Source organism: Dipodomys merriami, unplaced genomic scaffold, assembly GCF_024711535.1.
Source record: "Dipodomys merriami isolate MVZ:Mamm:240054 unplaced genomic scaffold, mDipMer1.0.p SCAF_16, whole genome shotgun sequence".
NCBI classification, from domain to species: Eukaryota; Metazoa; Chordata; class Mammalia; order Rodentia; family Heteromyidae; genus Dipodomys; species Dipodomys merriami.
In genome coordinates, this window is record NW_027202937.1 from 2640430 (window position 1) to 2664803 (window position 24374).

A 24374-nucleotide genomic window follows, 5' to 3' on the forward strand; every position below is an offset into this window, starting at 1 on the left:
TTCCCTCTGGCAGAAGCACTGTAATCAGTGTGTTGTCTCTCACAGAAGAGCCTATCTATCTTAAAGATGGACTAGCCACAGTTAGCTGCTGGAGTGAGGGCAGAACATTGTGATTTTGCTAAAGAATTAAGCACTAGCCCCTTTCACTTATTCATCTCTCTCTTCCTCCTTTGGCTCAAACAGGAGAAGCAAAGGATAGCTAAGGGCAAACAGTCTTTTTCCTTCCTCATTCAGCAAACCATGGAGAAAGATTTTGGCTTCTTGACATTAATAACTTTGCTTTAACTCTACTTGAAACTATTTGGGCAACTTTTCAAAAGTGGAAAAGGTACAATAAAAGAGGACTGAACTTCCTGTTTTACTCTTAAAGAAGCAGATTCAGCAAAGACTCGCTTTCTTCTGGGAACAGCCATATTCCTCCCTGGAGACCAAAAAGTGTAGAATATTATTTCCTTGCACAACTTTCATTGAAGCTATTTAAAGACAATAAGCTTGAGTGGGCATGGTGGCAGACAATATGAAGGTTTTCAGTCTTGCTGTTAAACAGGAATAATGGTAGAGCAAATGTTTTTCTCCCTTTTAGACAGCCAGAAACATCCCTGATGAGAGGGAGGGGGAACCTACAGGGCAGTCTGTGTACACATTTGTAACAGGAGTGCTTGAACTGTATGGCTGTATCTGATATCTGCCTGTATTATTTACATTTACTCACAAATCATATGCACAACATACCTATCACCGTAGCCTTTGCCATGTATTAACCGGATTCCCTACAACAGCTGAGCAACTACAATTCACCAAGAGTCAAACATAACACATTGCAGGTCAATGCCTGTGGTGTACAATAAGACAATGGAAAGGAACAAAGAAACCACTACTAATGAGGGTAGTCATTTCATTAGGGGAGCAAAGTCAGAAAAACCATGGTTCTCTTTTTCATCTGTTTGCATTCATTTCTGAGTGTTCTTGAAACAGGCTGTCTGCGACTCCTTATCTTTTTCAGTAGGGGCCACATAGCCTGGGAGATGAAAACAAGTTGTCGCAGAAGCAGCAGCTACTAGTCTCAAGCAGCCAGTCTGAGAGGTGGGCCTCAAGCCCAGCCTCCCTCCCTGCTCTGCAGCAAAGCCCCTTGAGAAGAAGGGAGCAGAGTCAATGTGTGGGCCTCTGTGATCCTCCCCACAGAGTGTGATGTGTTTACATCTAAGTCCTTGTAATGGGAAGAGCTGTGAAAGCAAACAACATAAGATCCTCAGTCAGAACTGACCACTGTAAGTTACACAAATAAGTGGTGAAGAATGGGTTCTGTGCTGGTTTTCATTCTGACATGCACCTCAGCAAGGATACACTTTTGTATCTTTTGTGTGTCTCTCTCTTAGATAATGAAATTCTGCTTTCTTTTTTTCTGGGCGTTTTCTTGGAACATAAGGGATAGTACTAATCTTGCCTCCTGTGATATACTTTCAGGTGTTTAAAAACAGTGATCATGTTTCCAGATTTTATTAGCCAATTCTTTTAAGAATTCACTAAGCAGAAATTTCTGTACTTCTTATAAATGAATAATGTCTTAATTTACATATTAGGTGTGTTTTAGATGCTTAGATTTTTGCTTTCATTTGTTTGTGATCTTGAATAGAACATAAGTGGTGGTGCATCTGTACAAGGCATAAAAAAAGAAAGGAAAATTGTGGCAGGGGAGACATGGGATGGGAGAAGGAAGAAGAGCCTCACTGGATTAGGCTCTTCTGGGGCACTAGGCTTGTAAGCCTTCCCACCCCAGGCCCAAGTTCAGTAGAAGACAGAATGCCTTACATATCTACTGTCAAAGTCATGTATCCTGGCTGACCGCCTTGCTGAAACCTGGCTCAGTAGACAGTATCCCGGAGGAGCAGCAGGGCAGTAGTGAAGAGGACATTACAGACTTGTGATTAGATCATAAATTCCCAAAGAAGAGAGAAATGAGACAGTTGGTGTAGTATCTGCACTAGCAAATCTTGACCATCATCCGAATCTGTATCTGTCAGTAAACTAGTAGCTTATCATGGATATAAATGGGACTATTTATAACTGAAGAGAAATTGCAAGTCGTGGTGAGTGCTGGCTTAATAATATCTGCTTATATTGTGTATGCACAAAGATACATTGATGATGCACGGATGGATAGTTACATACACACACACATACATATACACACATACTACATACCTACATACATATATAACTAAAGCAAATTAGCACGTTCCACCAGATTCTAACTAACAACCAAATAACTGAAAAAAAAGGGAAGTTCACTATCTTAGTCATAAACTTACAAAACCCTTTTCTGTTTGAGAATGTTATTGTCTTGTTAACCACAGAGAACAGTTGGAGCATGGATCATTTTATTTCTATTGCTTCTCCAGCACTGGCCCAGAGGGACCAACTTGATGATCTAATGGGTCTTTTCCATTTCTAATATGTATAATTTTGGCTGTTCTGTGGCAGCTTCTTATTGCTTTAAATAAGCCATCTTAATTCAAAAAGCACACATCTAGATGTGACCTGCCGAATATATGTCAAGAAGTGTGTGTCCCTTTAGAGCCCCCCAAGGATTCTAAGCGAGACAAAAGCAGCAAAGGAAGCAGAATAAACAGGAGGGGGAGAGAGGCTATGAGTCAAGCAATTTTCTATTTATTTTATTTAATTTTTTATTTTCAGTAATGAGATTGTCCCTTAGGCCTCCTTAAATCATTTGTTGGTTAAAATTTAATCTGAGCATTAGTACATTTTTACTCAGTAACTCTTTTAAATTGTTAATTCTGTTTCTTGGAAGTTGTCCCACCATTAACTAGCATTTTGATTCCCAGATTTTAGTCATCATCCCTGACCAATTCTTGGCCTCCTATCTACCCTGCAACTGCTCAGACTTCACTGTCTGAGGAGGAAGTGGTATCTATGCATTGCTCCAGATGTCAGCCAGTGGTGGCCCTCAGGTCAGGTGTGTTAGGAGCATTATTCCAAATACATAATTGCTGTCTTCTTTCCAGCTAAATATATCACCATCGCAGTGAACTAGCTCTAAATCTATAAACCTGTGGCTGCCATGGTTGTACTAAGGGCCTACATCTGGCCAGTCTGCTGGAATGGTGAGCCCTTATTCTTCCTCCCAGTGATGTTAATTTAATTATATGGTCTTGTGAGCTGTTTTCAGTTAATATTTTTCTCCTGCATATATTTAGTTACTTCCCAGAATTATTCTTCCAGGCAGGAACACTAGACTACTCTGTGTGTGTCTTCTTGTCCTTCAGTCTGTCCTTGTCTTCCTTGAAGACTGATTCAGCCTGAATGTGAAATTGTATTTATGACCCTTTCTCTAGGTCCTTATAATTAACAGGATAAAGTGGATAAAATCAAGATGAAAAAGTGAAGAATCATTTGGAGCACTCATTTCTACAACTGTGCTCTTTAGGAGAGTCACAGACATTGTTAAACAAGGATAATGAGTATTCACTCAACAAGTATATGCTGACCACATACTATATCCCAGGCATCTCATTAAATTACATTAGATCATTCCCATAGATGGTAACCAAGTACTCCAATTACAACCTACATTGTCATATCACATTTAGACTAAAATGCCTTTAAAAAGAAAACCACCCCCTTTTTTTTTACCAGTCTACTTCTTCAAAGGGTAGTAGGGTGGACTGAAGTAATGGCAAGTGTACTGGGTTGAGTGTTTGTGTCCTGGCTCTGTCATGGAACCCTGAAATTTATCATATCACCTAATATTCCTGAGCCACAGTTTTCCCATCTAAAATGAGTGTAGTAACTCTACCTACTCTGTAGAGTTACAGGGAGCTTCACATGAGATAATGCTTGTAGAAAAACCTTGTCAGCCATAAGCCATCAAAATACACACAAATGTATTGTTGTGAAGATGAAAGAAACTCCCTCAAGAGGGAAGCATTTTGGACAACTTTAATTCCTATCAGTCTTTGAGAGAGAAGGCTCACTGATAAACTAGGTAACAGAAAAGCCTGGGAAAGTGTTCGTTGCAGAGATTAATATAAATGTTCACAGAAGAATATTATGGTAGTTTTTTTCTTAACCCTAGGGATAAAGACAGTGGGAAATTAAGACTGATAATGAACCTGAAGGGCCACTGTGAATTTGTGATTCTGCACCCTGGCTGAACATTGCGACTGCTATGGGGGCCTTGCCTCCAGGAATTAATTGCTGAAGGATGTGGTCCGAGTCTTAGGATACTGAAATGCTCCCTGGGTGGTTCTAATGTATTGCCAACCTCTGTGAGAAATATCGCTGTGCTATAGGGAAGAAAAGAGACCTCCAGAAGTCCAGTGACAAGGAATAATTTATGGATTCAAGAGTAACTGTTAAATCTAGAAAAATATATCTGTCTAATGAATGGCAGATAAAATTGTCTGAACCTATAGATCTTAAGCCGTAGTCTGTAGCTAAGATGAACATTTTGCCTTTGAAAAATAAGTGGAGGAGTTTTAAAACTTTCCATAATTGTTCAAAAAATTCTATTTAAAACTTGGTGTCATCCAGTAGTATGATAACCATGGTGTAAGTCTAGCAGCGATCCTCATAAACATGAGTGTGTTGTTTTCACAGTTTTTATTCCCTGTAGTAAATATTTATGTAATGCCTAATCTGAGTTGTTGTAGCCAATCTTGACTGACTCTCTTTAATGTGCAGATGCTTTGATTGTGACCAGACTTGTATAGTCTCAGGTCATCTGGAGAAATAGCTAAAGGAGGATGTGGGGAACGAAGCAAAAAAAGACAGTGCCATATTACATATAGCAAGTAACTGTATTGGGTATTGGGAAAATAAGCAATAGCTAGTACAGTCCCAAAATTGAATACAAAAACGTATTAACCAGTTCCCAGAGCATCATCTGATTTAATCTGATTCTTAACCTATTACCAAGAAGTAACATTCTGGGCTGGGAAGGTGGCTCAGTGGTAGAGTGCTTGCCTTGTATGCCTGAGGCCCTGAGTTTAATTCCTCTGCACCACATAAGCAGAAAAAGCCAGAAGTGGTGCTGTGGCTCAAGTGGTAGAGTGCTAGCCTTGAGCTGAAGAGTTGAGGGACAATGCCCAGGCCCAGAGTTTAGGCCCCCATGACCCACCCAAAAAAAAAAAAAAAAGTAACATTCTTTGTTTTCAGGTGCTGTTTTTAAACTTAGGAAAAAGAAAGAATAAAATTTAAAGGAGCTATAATAATGTAAAGGCTAGAACCTGCATTTCCAGTATAGTAGGATATTGTTTAGTCTTAAAAATAGTAGTTTACTTGGGAAGAGATTTTTTTTTTTTTAGTGGCCATTTTCTCTCCAGAGCACCGCCTGCTTTTCCCTGCAGTATATGCCTCCCTGAACTCATTGCCTTTCCCAACTACTCCCTCATTGAAAGGCCTGCTGTTTTCTTACTCTGTAGCAGGGTGGGCATGCTTTATCTTGGTGCTCTGAAAAGTTTCCACAGGGTTTTCTAGTGCTGTATTACTATTGAGCCTCTTGTGGTTAGTTCACTGGGCATGTTGACAACTGGTTCTAATGCTTCAAGAGATCAGTAAGCCCACCTGTTTGTAACCTTAACCAACCTTTTGCATTAAGTGGAGGAGGACTTGATGATTGTAAGTCTAGATTACAGTGAAGAAAGCCGAGTTGAAAAGCATAGTGATAAAGAGGGCCAACCATCAGGGATGGAACAAGACTGCTACTAGATACACTGTTGCAAAGGTGGTTCTCCAGAATGTGATTTCAAGCTCTCCTTGGGGAAGACTTATTTCAAAGCTTTCTTTGCAATGATTGCTGATACACTGAGAGCATGGAACATTCTTCTAGTTTCTTTTGGAGTCTTATTCATTTCTAGTTAATATTTTTATGTGGTGTAAGGTAAGATAAAGATTTGTTGCTTTGCATATAAACATGTCCAATTAATCCAGCATCATTTGTTGAAAATACCTCTGATTTCCATATTGATTTCTGCCATTGACTACACATAGCTCCGTTTTGGTTCTCTGGTCTGTATCTCTATCTATTACTTCAGCTTTGTACTATGTTTTAAAATCAGGTACTATATGTCCTATCAACTTCGTTCTTCTTCAACATTTTTAGATGTTCAACATCTAAAATTTTAATCCAGAAACAATTTACCACTTTCCACAGAAAAGCCTGGTGGGATCCAGAAAGGAATTGAACCAAGGATGTAGGTAAGACTATATTGCACACAGGTTAGATGGTGGAGCACAGCATGACTGTATTGTCTTCTGACTCATTAACACAGCACCTCTCTCCCTTCACTAAAACTGTTCAGGGGTGTTTTCCTTAGCAATGTTTTCAAGTTTTCATTGTATAGATCTTGCACGTTTTGGAGTGAGATTTCCCCAAAGTCATGTTTTGTGATTTCTCAATTTCAGTTTCTTCTTGCTCATTGCTTGTATATAAAATGATCACTTTTTTTTCTTATGTTGACTTTCTATCTTACAACTGGGTATACTAAATATACGCTTTAAAAAAATGAGTGACAGGAAAGTAAAGCAGGTTCTACTGGGGGATGAATAGCATGGAAATGAGGGCAGGTGAAGGGAAAGTACAAAGGAGGCCAAGTATGATCGAAGTACTTTATGAAAATAGAACAGTGAAATCTGGGAGAAAGAGTGATAAAAGGGAATTTGAAATGTCACAACGAACTCCCCTTTGTAGAACTAGTGTATGCTGTTTCTATGTGAGAGCTGCAGCTGGCACCCCAGGCGACTTCCCTGTAGGGATAGGTTTGGTGCACTTTTCCCCTGGTGCTGTGTGAATTTTCTTACGTTGTGTGATACTGGGAGGGAAATAGTTCACCAAAATCTTATCCATATTTAAAGATTTAAAAGGAAATGAAAAGATTGATTAGGAAATGGTTTGTTTTTTCATTTGCATATATATAAATACACACACACACACACATATTTAGCACTTACACTCAACCCTTCCCAATGAAAGCATCCACACAGACTACTGGCAATTAGGTCATCTTCTGGTTTGAAACTGTTGCTTTGTCACTCACTTGGGTCTGCATAGGGATGTGACTGTCATTCTTGACAAAGTTATTTTAAAACCTTTATGTATACGTAATTATGCGCACTCACGTACCTCTAAGTATGTATTTCTCCCTCTCCCTACTTCCTGGCCCAAAGTGAGGCAATACAAACTGGGACAATTTCACTGCGTCCCCAGAGCTTACCCTGTGCCTTACACTGAGAACACACACAGGAAAACCAAAGCACTGGAAGGTAGACAGGGTGTTCCCACAGACCTCCCACAGCTTTCCTGTAATGCACCCACACGCTGCTGTTACATGTGTAAGTCATCTGTCTGGCTTCCTCCTGTACTTTACTGAGCTACATTCATTTCAAGTGTCACCTTATCAGAAAGGTGGCATACCACTGCCTCTTTCCCAGTCCCCTCACCAGCCTCATTTCCCTTCGTACCACTTGTCTCCACTGTGTGTGTGTGTGTGTGTGTGTGTGTGTGTGTGTGTGTGTGTGTGTGTGTGTGTGTGTATCAGCCAATTAGCAAGTAAGATTTAGTGTATTCATATCTTCAGTGTATTCACATCTTCAACACTTAGTGTAGTACATGACATGTCACTTGTACTTGTACATTAATACTTGTGAATTAGTGAACAAATGAATAAAACAAATGCTAGCTATTTCTGAGTTCCGCAAGTACCTTATGTCAGAATAGGGAATCTCTAGACCCCAAGGCACATTGACTTATATCTGTGTAGGTAATCTGATATGTATTAATAATTAATAAAATTTAACCCCATCACCAAAGGCATTTGATCATTACATATTTTCTTACTCCCATGTGAGTATCCTGAACATTTTTTATATTTCCTCCTATATAATTTCTCACCATAAAATATTTTAATATCCCCTCTTATAGTATGAAATCTCTTCCATGCACTATGAAGATTGACCCTAGTACTTACCAGGTATAGGACTAGTTAGTACAGATGTACACATTCACTAGAGGATATCAGCAGTTACAAGTGTAAAACTATTTCCCATGGTTTCCTTTTGTGATTTTGCTAATTTATATCTCTCAGGGAACTGTAATACAATTACTATTATATTAAAACATTAATAAAATTATTTTCAGCATAAGACCCCTAAAAATAGCCCATTATTATGGAAAAATAAATTATAAAGAAATTCAACATGACACATTAAAGTGGTAGGTAAAATTGGCAGCATTACCTTTCAGCTTTCCATAAAGATTTTCAACATTTTTGTTGTTGTTGTTGGTTGTGGGGCTTGAACGCTAGGCCTGGATGCTGTCCCTGCGCTCTTCAGCTCAAAGCGAGCGCTCTACCTCTTTAGCCACATCGCCACTTCCGGTTTTCTAGTGGTTTATTGGAGATCAGACTTTTCATGGACTTTTTTGCCCGGGCTGGCTTTGAACCATGATCCTCAAATCTCAGCCTCCTGAGGAGCTAGGATTATAGGCATGAGCCACCAGTGCCTGGCTGATTTTCAACATTTTTGAAAGATTAGTTCTGTCTTAACTCTAGGACAATGAAATAGAAAGCTTGCTTCCACCTGCTCATTTATAGCAGAGCTTGGCTTATCTTCCTATAAGCCAGAGAAGTCTATCCATGTCATTGTCTATCTTAGCTTTCTAAACCCAGCACAGAAACTCAGGTGTTGTGGTGAGCTAAGAGTCTGGGTTGGAGATCTTAGAAGTTTATCACTCAACATAACTTACCTAAGTTCCTCTGCCCTTGAATATCAAGACCCTGCCATACTCAGCCTAGGAGGCCTACCCATACACTGGGGCAAGGCAGTGATTCACAGCTATTTTAATGATTTCAGTGTGTTACTACAATTAAACTAAATTCAAAAGACTGAATACAGTAACAACATACTGAATACAGATGTAAACACCTTACACTTTTTTTTTTGGTCAGTCATGGGGCTTGAACTCTGGGCCTGGGTGCTGTCCCTCAGCTCTTCAGCTCAAGTCTAGCACTCTACTACTTGAGCCACAGCACTACTTCCGGCTTTTTCTGTTTATGTGGTGCTGAGGAATTGAACCCAGGGCCTCAGGCATGTGAGGCAAGCACTCTACCACTGAGCCACCTTCCCAGCCCACCTTACACTTTTATACAGGTTTTGTGTTTTGCCAAAAGCTTTTATCATATTCCCATGTCCAGAATCTCCACATTTCTCTAAATTTATATTATAGCATGTTTTATCAGCATTATGAATGTATACATATGTCTGACATAAACATATGATATCATCTATATCTTTATACATATGTATACTAACATGAAGTCATATCAAGTCACACTGATAAAGTGTGTACATTATGTACATATGTATACAATTATTCTTTGTTGTTGGTTGTGGCGCTTGGACTCTGGGCCTGGGCACTGTTCCTGAGTTCTTCAGCTCAAGGCTAAGCACTCTACCACTTGAGCCACGGCAACACTTCTGGTTTTCTGGTGGTTTATTAGACATAAGAGTTTCACCAACTTTCCTTCCCGGGCTGGCTTTGAACCATGATCCTCAGATCTTAGCCTCCTGAGTAGCTAGGATTACAGGTGTGAGACACCAGTGCCCAGCTATATGTATACAATTTATACATAGAATATGCACACACATACATGTGTAGTTGTATGTGAGTGCATTAATATATGTATGTCCAGATGTATACATTAAGTGTATGTGTGCCCATTGTATACATTGTGTGTGTGTGTGTGTGTGTGTGTGTGTGTGTGTGTGTGTGTGTGTATAATATGGCATTAACCTGACATTATCCTCTTTTAAAAGACTGACTTTTCAATATCACCTTAGATAATTATATTTATATGAAGAATTGAAAAGAAGGCGGAGTCTCCCATATGTTCATTTCAGCCTGGGTGGCAAAATGGCTTTTAGCAGTCAATGCATGAAAATGGCCTACATTGAATAAATTAGCAAAATCACAAAAGGAAACCACGGTAGGAAATAGTTTTACACATGTAATTGCTGAAATCCTCTAGTGAATGTGTCAGTCTGTACTAAATAAATAAATTTGTTTATAGACATGTTCTGTATTAGCTTCCACTCTTTCACAGCCCTTTGCCAAACAAAATCGCACTCAAAGTAGGATGTTCACACCCGAGTAGGAGTTTCTTGGATAAATATTTTCACTATATGGAGACCAAAACCACTTTTACAATTTTCAGACTTTGATTGAAATACCATATTTCTTTACTTTTTTCTCCCATCTTTTCTCTTGCAACTGCATATACATTAGTTTCTTCCACTGACCTTAGTACTCTGGAGCCACAGCTCTACTTCCAGCTTTCTGGTGGTTAATTGGAGATAAAAAACCTCTTGGGTTTTTCTGCCAGCTAGCTTAGAACCACAATCCTCACATCTCAGCCTCCTGACTAACTAGGAGTACAGGTATGAGACAAACTCACTCTGAGGTAATTTTTGTACAGGTAAAAGAGAGGGATCAAGTTTATCCATTTGTTGAAGAAGCTGTTTTTTGGTGGTTTGTCAACAGACAGTTGGCCTAGGTGTATGCCTCTCCATTGTATACTATTAGTCTGTTTTGGGTTTGTTAGTTTTTGCCAATGCTATGCTGTTTTACTTAGTATGGCTCTGTACTTTGTCTTGAAATCAGATATTGTGTTGCCTCTCGCTTTGTTCTGTTTGCTCAACATTGCCTTGGCAATGGGCATTGCAAAGGACTTTTCCTTTGTACTTTCACTTGAACTTCAGGATGGCTTTTACTGTTCTCTGAAGGATATTATTTTCATGGGGGCTAGATTGAATCACTTTGGGTAATATAAACATTTTAGCAATGTTCATTTTCCCATTTCATGAACACAGGTGGTCTTTCATTCATTTAGTGTCTCCTATTTCTTTTCACCATTATTTTGTAACATATTGTGGAGGTCTTTTATACTTCCTTTGATAGTTTATTCCTAGGTAGTTTATGTGTGCTATATGATTTCTTTCCCAACAAATTTGTCTAAAAAAGCTGACTTTTTATGTTTATTCTATATCTTGCTACTGTACTAAATTTATCAGCTCCAAAAATTTTGGTGGATTATTTATGTTTTTATAGCATCCTATCACCTGCAAATAGGGATCATCTGACTTCCTGACCTTTCTATTTGTGTACCTTTTATTTCTTTCTCTTACCTAATTGCTGTAGCTAAAACCTCTACTGCTATATTGAATAAGATGGGTAAGACTAGACACTTTTATCTTGTTCTTGATTTAGAGGAAATGCTTTCCGTTTTTCCTCATTCAGTATAGTGTTGGCTAAGTATCTGTTTTATATATAGGCTCTATTATGTTGAGTGTTGTCTTCATTTTTTTAATTTTTAAAACATTTTTTATTGTAGGCTGGGAAGGTGGCTCAGTGGTAGAGTGCTTGCCTTGCATGCCTGAGGCCCTGGGTTTGTTTCCTCAGCACCACATAAGCAAAAAGAAAAAAGCCGGAAGTGGCACTGTGGCTCAAGTGGTAGAGAGCTAGCCTTGAGCTGAAGAGCTGAGGGACAGCGCCCAGGCCCAGAGTTCAGGCCCCCTGACCAGACCAAAAAAAAAAAAAAACATTTTTTATTGTAAAGTCTCTTCGATATTTTAATTTGTTCAGAGCTTTTCTCAGGAATGAATATTAAATATATTAAGTGCATTTTTAATCTAATAAGATGATTATATAATTAACTCTCATTCTGTTGGTGTGATGTATTATGTTTATTGATTCCTGCATTGTGCCATCTGTGTATCCTTAAAGTGAAACCAACTTGATGGTGGTATGTGATTTTATTTTATTTTTTTTTTTTTTGTCGGTCATGGGGGCTTGAACTCTGGGCCTGGGCACTGTCCCTCAGCTCCTCAGCTCCTCAGCTCAAGGCTAGCATTCTACCACTTGAGCCACAGCACCACTTCTGGTTTTCTGGTGGTTTATTGGAGATATGAGTCTCATGGACTTTCTGCCAGGCCAGGCTGGCTTTGAACCACGATCCTCAGATCTCAGCCTCCTGAGTAGCTAGGATTACAGGCATGAGCCACAGGCACCCGGCCATGTGATATATTTGATTGTATTGATAAATTTGCTTACTCATCTAATTTTTGAAGTGTTCCTGTGTATTAGAGATATTCTAGACATATAAAAGATAAATAAAATAGCAAGACTCATGCATTCTGGAAGCTACTGGTCAACTAACAGAAATAAAAATTAGTGGTTGTATAGCCTGAGCTCCTTCAAAACTTATCTTGGTTAGCAACTCCTGTTGTGCATGCACATGTGCACACATTGCACATATGTGTGCATGTGTTTGTATTGCTGCTTGGAATGAATATAATATAAAATAGCTGAATAAAAGTTTAATATTAACTCACATTGAATATTAACCAGTGTTGTATTTAAGTGCATTCAGTTGCATAGGAAACAATATAAATGTAGAAATGATATACTTTTAGTCTCATAAAATTACTAAAGATGATATTTACAAAAACTTTTTTCTAAAATTCAGTATAGTTGGTACGAACCACCTAATTCCTTTGCAACAAATACACATATCATATCATTTGAAATGACTTGTGCCATTAGAAATAGTAACTTAATAAGTAAATTTAACGTAGAGTTTTTTTAATCAGAATGCTGAAACAACTTGGTAGTAACCCAAGAATTTTTAAAAAGCCCATTGTTAGAGTTCTTTAATAAAATAAGACACAGAGTAGGAGAAAAACATGCATAAAATGAGTTCTCTTGTGTGTGGAGGCTCACTGTTGTAATCCCAGTGCTCAGGAGGCTGAGGCAAGATTGAGGTCCCAGGCTGGCCTGAGCCATGCGGCAAGCTCCAAGCTAGCCTAGACTGCCAAAACCAGTCATCAAATGCCACATTACTCGGCATGGAGTGAGAGTTAGCAGTGTCTCTTTTTCCCATTTTCCTAATCAGGGTAGACCTCTTCTTTAAAAAGAAAGACAGCCTTGCTCTCCCTAAATCAAGTCTCTACTGTCAGGCCAGCTGCCCTCCAAGGTTTCTGCAGGGTATTTATAACATGAGGGAAATACACAAAAAGGAACATGTTTAATTAAGAGTTTTGCGTGTTTCAGTGTTGTACATCATATGGTTCAATTTAGGTTCTCTGAAATATCAGAGTTAGAATGAAATTATCAAAAAGGGAAAAGTCTCATGGCTGTATTGCAAACAAGATGTGCCTATTTGTATTTATGTTTGCTAATGAGATTCAGCCATGATTTCCACTTTGATTTTAAGACTTTAGACCACCATTCTGCTTTCTTCATTATAATTAAATCTCTTGCCCACACGCAGACACAGGGAAGCAAAGAAAAGGGGCATGTTTTATCTTTTAAGAAGCTGTTGCCTAGCTTTGATATGAAGTTCCAGAGCTTCAAAGAGTATTAAAGCAAAGCAGCATGTCTCTCATGGGCACAGTCATCTCCTCAGGCAATTAGAGGAGCGAGGAGAGGGCTTACAGGCCGAGTCAAGGAACCCACAGAGGGCAGAGCTGAGTTCCAATGTGTGAATGGAGGCTGTGGAATTTGAGCAACTAACTAGGTTTAAATCACAGAGAGGCTTTCTACCTCTCTTCTGGCAGTGAGGCTGCCACCAGAGAGGTAGGAAAAGGCCAGCTAACGAGCTCTACTGAGTTTTCCTATAAAGCTTTTATGTAGGATGGGACAGATGAAGGATTAATTGAGTTGACTATGAGACATCATTTGTACATGAAATTCAGAAAGGTACTACCTTCTCATTCCCAGCTCAGTGTGGTATTTCAGTAAGTCAGATGTTTATTAAGTCAGGGCTAGTGCAGGTGTTTTGCTCTCAGTTTACTCTGCTGCTCCCTCCCACCCTCCCAGCAGAGCCAAATAGGGCTGTACAATCTTTCCTTCTGCCCACCTTACCCCTATGGAGGGTGGAAGAGCTCCTGGGTAGTCTAAGAGCTTGGTTACTTGTGGGAAACCAAGGAGGCTCCTGTGGCCCCCAAATCATCCAAAATGCATCTTAATTAGGAGTTAATGGGATTTAGGGAGAGGGTGACTATATGCTCCAAATCTTTTTATTGACCCTTTTATTGCTGGATTTGACCCAAATTGGCCAACTCCAAACAGATCCAGACAGGCCACATTGTTTGCTCAACCCTAAATCACACCGAGCGCACAGCCTTGGTAAGACTTCAACAGAAACACAGTGCGCCGCCTCCTTATAGGCCCTGCTGGTAGTCCACTTGCCATAGAACCTTTCAGTAAACATCTTAATTATCTTGATATTTTTTCAGTTTATCAAAGTTACTATCTGAGCATTCAAAGAAGAAAATGGAAGAGAACGTAGTCTTTTTTGTCTATAGTTAATGCTTTATCTGCCTCCTGGCACAAGTATTAAGCTCAGTAAATAGTGTTGGACTTAAAACTACAAGGTAAGCTTTCTGGCATATTTTTCATCTTTTGATTAAAATAAATATTAATCTTTTGCTCTTTGTTATTGTTTTTATTTTGGTTTGGTTTTGAGATGGGGTCTTGCATGCTGCCCAAACTGGCCTCAAACTCCTTGGCTAAGTCATCTAGCTGCTTCAGCCTCTATAGTGCCTACATTTACAGCCATGTGCCACCATACCTATCTGTTCTGCTGCTTTTTGTTGTTGGTGGTGGTGGTGGTGGTGGTGGTGGTGGTCATCATCATGGGGCTTGAACTCTGGGCCTGGGCACTCTCCCTGCGCTCTTCAGCTCAAGACGAGTGCTCTACCACATGAGCCATAGCACCACTTCTGGTTTTATGGTGTTAATTGGAGCTAAGAGTCTCATGGACTTTCCTGCCCAGGCTGGCTTTGAACCGTGATCCTCAGATCTCAGCCTCCTGAGTAGCTAGGATTACAGGCCTGAGCCACCAGCACCTGGCTTCTGTTCTGCTTCTTAATTTTAGTTTGTATTCCTTAAAAAATACCAATTGATGATGACCCATTAAAAAAAATAGAAGTGAGCCAATTTGGGAATTAAAGGGTTTCTCAAGCCTGTCCATTCACAGATACAAAAAAAAAAAAAAAAAAAAAAAAAAAAAAAAAAAAACCCTGTTTTTGCTATATTGCACAGATATGGGTATGTTGTGTTTTTTTGTTGTTTTTTTTTTTTTGGTCCAGTCATGGGGCCTGAACTCTGGGCTTGGGCACTGTCCCTCAGCTCTTCAGCTCAAGGCTAGCGCTCTACCACTTGAGCCACAGCGCCACTTCCAGCTTTTTTTTTCTTTTTGCTTATGGTGTGCTGAGGAATTGAACCCAGGGCCTCATGCATGCAAGGCAAGTGCTCTACCACCTTCCCAGCCCCCTGTTGTATTATTATGTTCACTTATTTCTAGAATTTTTCTCTTTTCAGTTACCCATTGAACTTTACAAACATTTTCTTTTTTTTTTTTAATTGTGAAAATACCATACAGAGGGGTTACAATTACGTGGGCAAGATAACTAGTACATTTCTTATCAAGCATTTTTGCCATTTTTTACTTCCATTCTTGTTGTTAACTTCTAGTTTTATTCTGTTGTGATCTGAGAAGATACATAATATGATTTTAATTTTTTTCAGTTTATTGAGACTTGATTAACATATGACCTAATGATATGACCTGCCCTGAACAATGTCCTGTGTGCTAAAGAGAAGAATTTGTATTTTGCTCAATATAATGTTCTAGAATATGGTTCAACTCAAGTGTTTCTTCATTGATGTTCTGTCTAATCTGTCCATTGAGAAAAGTGGGCATTGAAGTCTCCAACTATTTCTGTATTAGTCTCTGTCTCTGTAGTATTATAAAAATTTGGGTGGTCATATTGTATGTGTGTATACATATATACATATATATATATATATATATATAGTTGTTAAATCTACAAATGTAGTACTGAAGGGGAAGTTTGTAGCAAATTAATGCATGTATCAAAACAACAGAAAGATCTCAAATAACTCCACTATGTACCTCAAGGATTCAGCAAGACAATAACAAACTAAATCCCAAATTAGCAGGAAAAAAAATAACAAAGATCAGAGCATAAATAAAATCAGAACAAAAAAAAAATACAAAAGATCATCAAAGAGTTGGATTTTAGGAGGATTAAATTGAAAAACCTTTAAGTAGACTGACCAAGAAAAAAGAAAGGACCCAAACAAAAATCAGGTGGCAACAGAGATATTACAGGTGGTATCACAAAAATATGAGGGATCATAAAAAGTTACTGTGACAATTACATGCTGAACAATTGGAAAAGTGAGAAGAAAGGGGCAAATTCCTGAACACATAAAACTTCTCAAACTTTAAAAACACCATTTATAGTTTCTAGGGTTTTTTTTTTAATTTAGAATTTAACTAGCTTCTCGTTTTTGGTGTATGCTTATCCATTCAGGTCAAATTATGATCTATACCAGAATGTCAGATAAGCAGGCTCATATCCTACCCACAGAACTGGGTGTCCATATTGTACATGTTCAGTAATTGGTACTGAGCCTTGGTACTATTGCATTGTTAGCCACTTTTGTGGAGCTGTGGGAGTGGATGATACCTTTTCCAGGTACTATGAGATAAGCAAAAATGGTCCCAGAGCTTTTGGTACAAGCAGTGATGGTCCTAAGTTTATGGAATGTGGGGGAGATCTGTCATCCTCGTGCTGCAGGACATGGATCGGTATGTGTCTGGGCACATATAACAAACTTGGGGGGGGGAGACATTTGTGTCATTAATGTGATAGCAGTCCTGCAGCTTCAGAACCTGGACAGGACCCTCCCATTGTCCCAAGGATAGGTTGGCTAATGCTGGAGTTTTGTGCACTAAAAGCTGCAGTCACAAAGATGTGGGCTAGGACCTTCTGTGGCTCCCGTCGGTTGTAAAGACTCCAGAATGGCAGGTTATTAACTCTAGACAGGATGGGTCTTTAGGGTGGAATTTTTATCATTTTCTCTGTTTTTCTGAAAATCGATTATAGAAAAATTGAAGATTATGAAGTATCTAAATGTGGCTGTTAGCAGTTTAAATCATGTAAAATATGCCCATAAAGGGAAAATTTTATTCCTAAATTCTAGATTTTAGTTCTGTTCCACTTCTGTGCAAAATAAAAATCCAGGATAAGCGTAAGAATCCCTGTATTTTCTTGGTCCACCAACTCTTTAAGTGCAAAATCTCTAACTTGGGGTGAAAACCAACTCTCCCTTGAGATCATCATCTTGGGAGGAGAGACTTTCAGAATCGGCTCCCGTAGCTTCCTGCTCAAGACGTCAAGGACTGGGAAGACCCTAGCAAGTCAGCAATTTATAGGCTGTTCAGATACTTAGCAATGATTCTAGATCATGTTGAATGGAGAACACATGTTTATAAAAGAGGAGCAGGTTCAGCACAGCACCTCTTTGGTGTGACCACCGAATCAAATAACAAAATGAGATGTCTTATTCTGCTTATTTCCCACTCCCCCAAAAGTAGACAAACCACTTGTTAACCACAGTAACTTCTTTTGTGTGTCTTGGTCCTGAGGCTTGAACTCAGGACTTAGGCACTGTCCCTGAACTTTTGTGTTCAAGGCTAGCACTCGACCACTTGAGCCACAGCTCTACTTTCAGCTTTTTGGTGATTAATTAGAGATAAGAGTCTCAATGACTTCCCTGCTGGAGCTGGCTTTGAACTGCAGTCCTCAGATCTCAGCCTCCTGCGTAGCTAGCATTACAGGTGTGAGCCACCGGCGCCTGGCTCCACAGTCACTTTTTAATAGGGCAGTTGCTGTAGCTTTACCACCAGAAATGTTCCTAGTAAGTACCATATTAGCTTGTAGCCAGCAGTCTGCAACACAGGAAAAAAGCTTTTGCCTCTTTTCCTGGTGTAACTAGACGTGATAATTCACTGCAGCTCCCTTTCTCTTTGACAGAGTGCCTACCGCAGGAATGGGATGGCGTTTTTGGCCTGCTGACGTGCCTGGAACTGCCTACGGGAACACGAAAGGCAATGTGACACTGAGGTGACTTCCACTCCTTGCACAAAATAAAATTTAAGTTCACCTGCAGGGCCCATCCCCTGCTTTGTTTTGACTGTCAGCAGGGCTGACTCCTGCTTTTGTCCAGCCGTTCAGTGCTGAGTCTTGTTTACTAGAGGAGCTATTCGGCTAATTAATGACAGGATGTTTGGGGTAACATGTAGGTGGACAAAAACACAGATCACACAGTTTTGAAATTTTCGTTTGGCATGGGTTTGCTGCCCTGGGCTCCCAGATCTTGAAAGCAGTGTCTTTTATCCCCCAGTGTTTAGTCTGTGTTTTACTTGATACATTTTATAATCCAGGCTTGAGACAAAGGAGACAAAATTAAAAGGGTCGTCTGTCTTCTCCTCCCACTGTCCCGCTCACTTTACTCTGAACACATGTTGACTATATCTATGAGGATTTTAGAGACAAATATTCATTTCATAAACTGTCATCTAAGATCCAACTGTCCTGAGGAACCAACTGTCCTGAGGAACCGACTGTTCCCTTCTTACAATATATGTATCATTTTCACCATCTTCCCCCACTTCCTGTCCTACTCCTCTGGTGTGTTTGTCCTCACACAGAACCTCCATCTTCATTTTCCTCTTGCCAGGATCCTCTTCTCCCAGGCCCACTCGCTCCACCCCTGCAGAAGCAGTCAGAATGGAGCAGCCTGTACCTCTTCCCTACGCTGTTCCCACCCTAGCCTGGAAGGGGGGTGGGGGGTGGGGTGGGGGGTAGCGGCGCTGTGCCGCTGTTTGCCTGGACATCGAAGCTGCCCTACCAGAATCTGTACGTCTTCTACTAAACGAGAATCTTGGGAACAAACCAGAATTCAGCAGACAAAATTGTACAGTTCCTTATTAAATATGAACTGCAAAGAAGAAAGTTATTTCTTTAATTCTGTGAGAAATGTATGTAGTTTAGGCCTGAGACACACTAACACAGCCTTTGTAAATAATTAGTGAAAACAGAAATAAGGAACTTGTAAGGTTTTTTCTTATGACCAGGTTGTTGTGAGTCCCAGTTTCTGTGAGTATGTCATGTTACTCACATTTGTTCTGTGTGATTTTACCTGTTCTCTGGTAATCCTTTTGGAAGAAAAACTGCATGTCAGAAACAAAAAAGACAAATTTACATCATCAAAAATTACCATCGTGTTTTAATGTCCCACCCATGCTTAACGTGTGATCAGACTTTTCTTTTTATCATCTTACTTATTGCTTAGAGTCCCTAACAATGGAAAATTATAAGCCTACAATGTACATTCTAACTTTTGAAACAACATATATTGTATTTGGTTTCAATCTGCCAGACTTATAGGAGGTATAAAATTTTCAGGGACTAATTTTTCATGTTGAAATTCCTTCTCTCTCCCACATTATATATTTTAAAGTGTGCAGAGCAGAAAATAGAGGGTTTAATTTTTTTTCCTTCATTTTATTCTACCTGATCTCCTTATAGTCCCAAAGAAGGAAGACTCGATGTACATTTCTCTCAGAAATATGACAGCTCTGTATTTTTGTTGGTCTGGTGTATGTTTGTCTATCTTGAACAGTCTGACAGGTAATTATTTATAAAATCTGGTTTTGCCCGGCAAGTTCATATAATAACCTTTCACTTTTCATCATAAGCCAGAGAGCTGAATTTAGAATTAAACAAGGTCATTTATGTGTGTCCTGAATCAGTCTAGATGTGTCCATAATTGCTCAATATTAATATTTTTAATTTTTTTTCTTTTCTACACTTAAGTTCTTTCTCTTAGTCTTTCCACAAGATTAAATTTGAAGTGAAATAAAATTTTCTTAAGCAGTGAATATAGAAGTAAAATTTATAGAAGGAAAGCTTCAGAAAATGTCTAGTAAACTCTCTCAAGGTGAAATGTCATATGGAATCATAGAGCAGATGATGATCTTAGAGGTCACCGAGAACAGCTACTCCTTTTACAGATGCTGCCACTTGGCCTGGATGGAGAAGGTGGTTTCCACACCTCGCTTAGCAATGGCAGTGGCAGGCCAGAGATGAGATTCCATGGTCCCAAATTTTAATCTGTGTTAACATATCTGGATTTAGAAAAGAACAGGATACATTGGAGTTTTATAGCATATTTATCCCAGACAATAATGTCAGTTTATGAAAAATGATAACTAATTATGACATATCCTAACACATAACTGTTAACATTGAAATCATCACAGGGACTTTGGTATTACTTAAATGATCTCTTTTCTCTCACATACCAGGCTCTACTCTAAGTCACCACTACACAATGCTAAATTCTGGATTTGGCCCTTATGCTATAGAGATCTAATTTGAACTTTAAACATTTTTTTAACCTGTCTTCTTAAAAATTGATATTGTCTCTAAATTAGAAGTAAAGGAAATAGAATTATTTCTCTCTTCATCTCCATTGGGGAGTGTGACTTCTGAACATGCCATTTAGAGTTTGTCATTAGCCTTTCTGCCTTCACATATCATACTGGCTGAGGTTCAGAAATCATATTCCAGTTTTAAACCAACTATTTTTACTCAAAATCCATCAGAAACACAAATGTTTTTAAAGATATATATAGTTCCTGTATCTGAGAATTCCCCATTTATTACCGCTGTTTGTTTTTATAAAATAATAAACAACCCACATTAATGCTTTTACCACATAGAAGACAAATAAGCACACCAGTGGATTCTGGTAGAACAGAAAACAAGTTTACTAGTCTAAAAATTATGGAGTTTAATTTGATGATATTTTTCATATCATCCCCAAATCAGGCATACTTTCCAGTTCACATAACCCCTTTATAAAACTAAATAACTACAGAGAATATCCTCTCTCATCTGTCCTCCTGGAATTTAGATAGAACCTTCCCAGGTTGCATTTAACATTCTACCATCAACCATGTATACATCTCATAAAATATTTTATAGTTTCCTGTATGTTCTGGCTGAACATTTCATAGTACATAAACACTTCGGCAAATAATCTCAGGGCAACAAGTTGAATATGCCATAGCAGTATACCCCCGCAACTCTCATAAAGCTAATTCTCCAGCAATGTATTTTCTTATTTTTATCTTCTTCTTTGAAATCCAATATGCAGTTTCTTGTGCTGCTGTACAGTGGCGGGGTGGAGAGGAGCGGGGCAGTCTAGCAGTTTCTGTGGAATTGTGTTCATTAAAGCAGAGGCTTTCTACTGAGGGCACCACGCCAAGCTTCAACAACAAACCCGTGCCTGCGGGAATTGGATGTAAATGTGATGGTTAAATAAGGGCCAGATGCCTTCAAAAACTCAAATATTAAAATGTCATATCTCTTCAACTAAGTCTCAAGTGTCCTGAGGAGAATGATACCATGGCTCTTAAATGAAAAAGAGAGGGAGACTTGTATTTGTTTTCTGGAACACAATATCAAGTATTCAAGCTGTCGTAAGTCATGGAAATTTTGGCAATTGAAGCATACTTTAAAACAGTCAATTCCTACAAAGGCACAAGAAACCCACATACAATAGTGCATTGTTAGAAGCTACTGTAATCCAGCCTACAGCATCATATTCATGATCTCTTTTCTGCTCATCGCCACCCTGTGTTCATTATTCTCACTCGATTCCAAAAGGAAAGTAAAAGTTTCAAAAAAATATATAGAAGCCGGGCGCCGGTGGCTCACACCTGTAATCCTAGCTACTCAGGAAGTTGAGATCTGAGGATCATGGTTCAAAGCCAGCCTGGGTAGGAAAGTCCCTGAAACTCTTATCTCCAATAAACCACCAGAAAACCTCAAGTGGTAGAGCACTCGCCTTGAGCTGAAGAGCTGAGGGACAGTGCTCAGGCCCAGAGTTCAAGCCCCATGACCAACCAAAAAAAATATATTTTTTTATATAATATATATATATATATATATATATATATATATATATATATATATATATATATATATGAGAAAGCAAGAATGAAGATGACCAAAATGTAGTTTTATGTACCAAGGAACACCCACCCTACTTACTGTCCAAACTTATGCCATATCCGCACTGCAGTAAGTTCAGCATCATTGCTACATGCCATTGTGAGCTCCTCATGCCCTGTGTCTATCTCATCATGCAAGGCTCCCAACCGCTTAGGCCATCCTCAGGTTAGACACCTTCTGCAGAGTAACATATGAAGGATCTGGTATTCAGACCCAGTTCTCTGATCCTTTGTTCCACAGTGTGGACAAAAGGCTTCTGAGAACACACTGAAGAGAACTGTTTTGTAGCCCTCAGTCCAGAAACACAGTACCAAAAAACTTGATTACAAGACATTTTCATTTTAACTCAAATTCCTTTCCTAATGCCAAGTATTATGTCTCTGAAACATTCTACAAATAAGTATTCGTCATACTAGTCATAGCTTCTCCTAGGCTAGCATACTTATGTGCATCTTTTGGGGAGCAATGGTATACAAAGATTTAGATAGGAAAATGGAAAGAGAGGGGCTGAGCACAACTTGAATTACAAGTGATTGTTTTCTGTTACAGTTAGCAGCTTCTTTAATTCAACCTGGGATCTGTTCTACCTCAGGGCAAGTTATTTCTGATCTTTAAGATGAAGAATGGGTGTGCCTGCCTATAATACAATATCTTGCTTTTCTGACAGCTTGGCTGCCTCCAGATCACATGCTTGTCTTTCCCATTGGCCATTCCTCCCTGACCTGTGTTTGCCATTCAGTCAGGCAGTTCCTGGGCATTGCTGCTGGAGGTTATCTGGCTTGACACAGTTCCATAGGCATGGCTCATAAGGAGTTTAGAATCCAAGTAGCTTATTACTTATATAGCAACAGAGTCCAAATCAACATTGATTCACTCCTACAGGAAGATAGCAAGTCAGAGTGGCCAGACGGCAGAAGTTCTGAGTGCGAGGTGGGTCACCGTGCCACAGATTAGGAGCCAGTCTTCAATAGCAGCCAAATGTTGTATGACTGACATCCAGACCCCAGATGACGAACGGGGGGGGGGGGGGCGGGGGAGATGTAAAAGGAAAGAGAAAAGAAAGCCCTGGGCTTCACCAGAACTAGGGAGACAGCTAAGGAAACTTTTGAGTATCTCACAACACTGGTTCCTTTGAAGATCATAGTACACTGAGCAGCTTGCCTGTGGGGCCTGCGTGGACACCAGTGAGCAGCTGCATGGGGACAAGAGAGCTCTTGGTGATTTTCTACCACAGCTTACAATGCCAGTCTGCCTTTCCCCTAGACTCCCATGGTGCTCTCCTTTCCTAGCTTGCCCATTTCCTGCCTGGCTCAGAACACTGCCCCCAGCTCTCCCCAGACTTCCTTTGCCTGTTGTTTTCTCTGCTTCGTCTCGATGCCTTTAGCCTGCACCAGATTAAGACTGTCTTGATCACAAGCCTTCTATAAATACCTTTCTATAATCTCTGTGTAGGAAGTGGCGCTGTGGCTCAAGTGGTAGAGCGCTCGCCTTGAGCTGAAGAGCTGAGGGACAGCACCCAGGCCCAGAGTTCAAGCCCCACGACCGACAAAAAAAAAAAAAAAAAAAAAAAAAAAAACCTATATATAATCTCTGTGTAAACATATTACACATCTATTATTTTGGTTGATAGAAATTACCCATAAGTACATGAATTCAAACCTTTAAGAAAAACATCCCACTGGGGAAAAGCAAAGGAAAGGATGACATTGTCCAAGAAAAAAGGAATGTACTCATTACCTAACAGGAAATGGTAACCTCTCTGTGCAATACCTTCATAATAACAATAAAATTATATTTTAAAAATAAAAAAGCAATCCCTTATCAATGTTTATTTCACTGAATTGCCAGCAAATCTCATGAAGATCACAGCTTTTTTTCTGTAAGAAAATAACTACAGGGGCTGGGAAGGTGGCTCAGTGGTAGAGCGCTTGCCTTGCATGCCTGAGGCCCTGGGTTCGATTCCTCAGCACCGCATAAGCAAAAAGAAAAAAGTCGGAAGTGGCGCTGTGGCTCAAGTGGTAGAGTGCTAGCCTTGAGCTGAAGAGCTGAGGGACAGCGCCCAGGCCCAGAGTTCAGGCCCCACAACTGGGCCCAAAAAAAAAAAGAAGAAGAAGAAAATAACTACAAGTCCAATTTCTGAGACACCAGTTCCAAGGACCCCATGTATCACGCCTCCTGTGGCCTTTGTGAGTAGGATACTGCAACTTAAGTCTTAATTACAGGAGTCAAGGACCTCATAAAAAAAGATTACCTGTCAGGCACTGGTGACTCAAACCTGTAATCCTAGCTACTAGAGAGGTGAGTATTGGGAGGATCTCAGTTTATGGACAGGAAGAGGAAGAGGGGGTGAGGAAAAAGGAGGAGGAAGAGAAAATGTTAATAAATAAAATGTGAAAGGAGGA

The 24374-nt window shown here is 39.5% G+C and overlaps 1 protein-coding gene across 7 annotated transcripts in view; it reads left to right on the plus strand.

Annotated features, from left to right (window-relative positions):
- The window catches only part of Supt3h (SPT3 homolog, SAGA and STAGA complex component), a 249902-nt gene extending 226898 nt beyond the window's left edge, over positions 1 to 23004 (plus strand). Inside the window, exons 11-13 of one of the 7 annotated variants that reach the window (XM_070023611.1) lie at positions 6173 to 6216; positions 17923 to 18012; positions 18629 to 23004. In XM_070023611.1, the coding sequence (XP_069879712.1) occupies positions 6173 to 6216; positions 17923 to 18012; positions 18629 to 18980 (486 nt within the window). In that variant the 3' untranslated portion in view covers positions 18981 to 23004. Of the gene's footprint in view, positions 1 to 6172; positions 6217 to 17922; positions 18089 to 18628 lie in introns of those variants that run through there. The other 6 variants (XM_070023610.1, XM_070023614.1, XM_070023613.1 and 3 more) reach the window with 6 other exon arrangements.
- Positions 23005 to 24374: the final 1370 nt, after the last annotated feature.